Source organism: Phocoena phocoena, chromosome 15 (genome assembly GCF_963924675.1).
Source record: "Phocoena phocoena chromosome 15, mPhoPho1.1, whole genome shotgun sequence".
NCBI classification, from domain to species: domain Eukaryota; kingdom Metazoa; phylum Chordata; class Mammalia; order Artiodactyla; family Phocoenidae; genus Phocoena; species Phocoena phocoena.
Window position 1 is genome coordinate 66876396 of NC_089233.1, and position 4997 is coordinate 66881392.

Consider the following 4997-nt stretch of genomic DNA (forward strand, 5'->3'; position numbering starts at 1 on the left):
GCCTGAGCTTTTGTTCTCAGTCAAACTGTCCCACTGTCCCCAGTTTCTTCCCACTCGTCCAAAACAGCTCTCTCTTCAGCTGCCTGAAGGACCTTGTGGTTTCCTTATTACGTCACCCGTTCAGTCACAATTGGGCTGAGAGCGGAGCGTGGCCCGGCCCGCCAGGTCCCCAGGGCAGCCCTGCCAGCCCAGCCCAGGCCAGCCTGGCCTAGCCACACACGCACCATGAAGTACCCTCTGGTGCCGCTGGTGAACGAGCTGACGTTTTCTTTCCTGGTGTTCTGGCTCTGTCTGCCCGTGGCTTTGCTGTTGTTCTTGCTGATCGTCTGGCTATACTTCTTACTCAGCCAAGGTGAGCTGCCCAGGCCCGGGCCCTAATCTTGGAGGCTGGGCAGGGCGTGGGATAGGCTGGGAGTCCCCAAACAACTGCCGAGAGAGGGGCGTCCTTCAAGCAGAGGGGTTTCCTGCTGGCTCCGAGAAAGCATGGACTTGGTAGTTTAGCGTTTCTTATCCTGGAGTCCCAGAGTGAATCCTGAGTTTGGAAAACAATGTGTATGTGTGCACGTCTGGCCCTTCAGGGGCCACTGCTAGCATGTAAGGTCTTTGATACATACGAAAGTATTGTGAATGTGATTGTGGATTTAGTTAAGATATTCTAGATAGAAGATAAAACAGTTTATTACTTTTGCGCTATAATATAAATATATTTGTGGTAAAATAAACTTGAAGCAGAAATGTACTTGGAATTGGTTATCGTGTATACAAAATTCATATTATTTCTGAAGAGGCAGTAGTCATGTACCACCGATAATAGAAGCTATTATTATCAAAATGTGTATGTAAACTGTATATATATACAGAATAATGGAACTATAATTTTTGTGTGAAATATGGTGTCAAATGTAAAATGTATGTTTCAGCATGGCAGTAAATGCTTTCTGTTTTTGTGACCAATCATTAATTTAGAAGGAATTGAATCTTTATAATAAATAAATAAATAAATACACACACAAAAAGGTGTCCCTTCAGGGCCACAGCTAGCACATAAGGTCTTTGGTACAAATCAGAAAGAGGTGGCCCCTCTGGGCAGATGAATTAGTAAAAGACGTCCCTTCCTGTGAATGCAGCCAGGGCACAAGGCTTGGTGAGCAGAGCGTGGGCTGGCATTCAGTCCCTCTCGGCCCTCAGCCCTGTGCCCTTGCAGTCAGCAACCAGCTTGATGGGTACAGCAGCCTTCAGCATTTAGCAGGTGCCCAGAGACCACTCACACAGTTTCCTGCCCAGACCGCACATCAGGGAGATTCTGGGTTTCTGTGGGACACAGGATCACAGAAGCTGACCGACACCTGTCCTGAACTCAGCATGCCACCCAGAGGAGTGGGAGGCAGGGCGAAGCAGGCCTGAGGGAGGCTGGGAGCGGTGGGCCGGTGGGGACGGGGGACAGCCTGGCCACGTGGCAGGAATGACACTCTGCTCCTCAGGTGTCCCGTCTCCCCCGGCACTCCCATCACCTAGGGGCCTCTTCCTGGGGACTGCTTGACCTCCCACTTCCTGCTCAGCAGCCCCATGACCTTTGACCGCCTGCGCAGGGAGGGCACTGAGTGTGCTGCCAGCTCTGCTCAGATGGTGCTCAGACAAGCTGAGCAGTTCACCCCCAACTTGCCCCATACTCTCACATGTAGGGGCCGGCAATTGTGCAATTGTTACGAGTTCCTGGCGAGAGCTTCCAGAAAATGTTTGTTTACCAGGGTGGACGGCAGCCCTCCCTGAGGGCCAGTGTTGGGTAGAAGGCAGAGCCCTTGCCTGCAGTGGCTATAAAATCCTGTTTCTCCAGAGTCTAGGGGATGTGGGCCCGGGTTTCAGCTTTGCCCCTTAATCGTTCATAACAATAGCTTTTTTGAACACTGTGCTAGGCCTGTGCTAAACACCTGGTGTACCTTATTTCGTTTAATCCTCAGACTAACCCTGTGAAATAATCCGTATCATACAAGTGAGGAAACTGAGGTTTGGAGAGAAGTTACCTGTGCAAGGCCACACCCTTAAGAGTGCCGACTGTCCAGTGTCTCACCTGGGCTCTGACACCTACCAGCTGTGGGACTTGGGGCGAATCCTCTCTGAGCCCCAGTTTTCTCACCTACAAAATGGAGATAATAACGGTCCCTACCCTTTGGGGCTGTGGAGAGATGCATGTCAGGGGCCGGGTACCTGTACACCCATGGCATATAGCAGGTGTTTGGAAGCTGAGAAATAATCCAGGCAGTGTCGGTTTTGTCAAGGTAGGAGGAAGTGTAGGCGTAGCTTTAGATGGGTTTTCTGGAAGGTGGGACACCTTCCCTGAGGTCCAAGGCACTAACCTCCTCCAGCAGTTCGTTCTCCTTGGAGGCCCATCTCTAAGCCATCCACAGCCTGCCCTGTCTGACCCCGCTCTCAGACTTTCTCCTGAGAGGCTGTTCACCCACCGACATCTCACACGGCGGTTTGAAACAGGTCCTTTTGTTGATTTTGCATTGAAGAGAAACTGTCCTTAAAGTGAGGCAAGCAGCCCTTCCTCAGGGTCCCCGTCTTCTTGGGCATCTCAGTATTACTGTGTTCTGTCTTTGTGCTGAGAATTGGCTCAAAACCAGGGTTTGGACCTGCCAGGGATTGGGGGGCTGGGGCTCGGGACACCCTGGCCTGGGGTTTTCTCTTCTGCCATGGATCTGTGGATTGGAATCAGTCTGGCCTGGAATCCAGTATGAACAGCCGTCAAGAGGAGCTCTGATTCCCCCCTCCCCAACCCCACCTGGCCTGGCTCAGCAGGGCGGTTTCAGAGCCCAGAAGGGAGAAGGTTGAGTAGCAAGTGCCACGTGGCCCACGAGGATGTGAGGATGCCAATGCGCTTTTCCAAGTGGAGGCTGGAGCAAGTGGGGGGGAGGGGGGAGCTGCCTGGTGAGATGGGTACAGAGGCAAGAAAAGATGGTTGGCAGCTGAGCCCTGGGGACGCTGGCCAGGGAGGGCAATGCTGATCCCCAGCCTGACATAGGAAGGGAGGATGAAGCCTCCGAATTCCCTGCCTTTGGACAAGGGCCCCCATGGAACCGCACGGGACTGTGGAGCCGGTACCTGCTTTTGCGTCCAGCGCTGCCACCTCCCAGCGGCAGGAAAACCTACACGTGTTATTAGATGGGTACCACCTGAGCTTGCTAACACGGGGTATCTCGGGAAGGCAAGGTGAGAAAAGAGGGAGAAGGGGGAGATTATTGTTTTTCTGAGTATACTCAAGTTGTTTCACTGGTTACAGAGAAGTAGAGGAGGTTGAAGACAGCCCCTCAGATTTCAGACCAAGAAAAGGCCGAGGGGGTTTCCTGGTGGTCTAGTGGTTAGGATTCGGTGCTTTCACCTCCGGGGCCTGGGTTTGATCCCTGGTGGGGGGCTTTGGTGGGTGAAGGGGGCGTTCTTTTTTTTTAAAAAAGGGATTCTACCATATACTTCTCTGCAACTTTCTTGTAATATACCATAGACATCCAGCAAGTTACAAGATACAGATCTAATGCGGGTGTTTTACAAGCCTCCTGACATGCCACACGTGAGTGTGCCACACTTCATCACCCAGACCTCTCATGATGGACACACACATGGTTTCCAGGGTATTTTAGTGTGTGTGTGTGCGTGTGTGTGTTTCACCATAAAGCAGTGCTGTAAGGGAAACCATTGGACACATATACTCAGACATTTGTTAATGAATGAACTGGTGGATGGATGGATGGACAGGTGGGTGGGTGGGCTTGTGTCTCCTCGGTGACCCCTCCTGGACCATGCTCAATACAGGTAGGTCATTTGCTCACCCCTAGGGTCCTTCCTCTTCTAGAAGATGGATGTGTCATGGGCCAACCTTCTTTCTTGGTCCCAGCTCACCATTCAAGGTCCTAAAGTCTTCCTGATGTCTTGGGGCTGTCTCACCTGCCATGATTCTGCCTTGGCCCCCTGGCCTCAGATAAGGCTGCAGGGGATGCCTGGGCCCTGCAGGAGCCTCCTTTAGCATCGAAAATAGGAGCTAGGATGTGACCACTGAAGAGGCCTTGTCTTGTCCCTCCACAGCTTCAGAGGAAAATGACTCAGATGTTTGCTTTGATTGGGAGCCCTGGAGCAAAGTCCCCGCCAAGTTTTGCCAGAAGGCGTTGCATAGCCAAGAGGAGGAGAGGCCCTGCTAGTGAGGCTATTCGGCCAGGTGAGGCCCCTCTAAGAGGTGGGGGGCTGGAAACAGGAGCCTCAGGGCCTGCCCAAAGCCTAGGGCGGCTGCCACGTTGGAGCTCTGCTCCCTCTACCGTGTTGGAAATCTTGCTGTCTCTGCCATGTCAGAGAACCTTCCGCCTTATTGTGTGGGAGACCTGTTTTTGCCACCTCTGCCGTGAAGAGTTTCTTTACAAAGGCCCCCCCCACCCATTATCGCTATGACCTCACCTCCGTTCACCCTCCTTAGGGTCTTTGCACTGGCTGTTCCCTCTGCCTGGAACCCTTCTCCCCACACATACCTCACGTCGAAGGGTGCTGCTCAAATGTCACTTTTTCAGTGACAACCACCCTCCTTAATGCTGTAATCTTTTCCCCACTCTGGCTCTGCTCTGCGTTTTCTTTTGCCATAGCACTTATTACCCATGACATGCTCGATAATTGATGTCTCCAAAACATCCATAGCAATGCCTGACACACAATGGAGGCTCCATAGATATTTGTAAAAGGAAGGAGAAAGACATGATAACAATAGTAATAGTAATAATAATGGCTGATATTCATTGAGTGTTTAATAGGTACCAGAGCTCGTGCTAAACGTTCACAAGCTCATTTACGGAAGTCCTACGAAGAAGATATTATTTTTATCTTCATTTTACAGATGGGAATTCAGAGTGTCAGTGCAGTTAAATAATGTGCCCAAGTGTCAGAGCTCTACCCTCACTGAACAGCGAGGACACCTCATCCATCCCAGTGGGATTAAATGCCATTTCTATGCCAGTGACTCC

General features: G+C 51.4%; 1 protein-coding gene across 1 annotated transcript; it reads left to right on the top strand.

Annotated features, from left to right (window-relative positions):
• Positions 1-225: 225 nt before the first annotated feature.
• ADIG (adipogenin) lies at positions 226-4190 on the top strand. Its single transcript, XM_065893577.1, has 2 exons — positions 226-352; positions 4078-4190. Exons 1-2 carry the CDS (start codon positions 226-228, stop codon positions 4188-4190), a joined length of 240 nt encoding a protein of 79 aa, XP_065749649.1.
• Positions 4191-4997: the final 807 nt, after the last annotated feature.

Bases quoted from the DNA above. Each gene is read 5' to 3' on its own strand.
- ADIG (XM_065893577.1), top strand. From the start codon at position 226: ATGAAGTACCCTCTGGTGCCGCTGGTGAACGAGCTGACGTTTTCTTTC. The intron at 353-4,077 runs GTGAGCTGCCCA...GTCCCTCCACAG, and splicing joins ATACTTCTTACTCAGCCAAG to CTTCAGAGGAAAATGACTCA.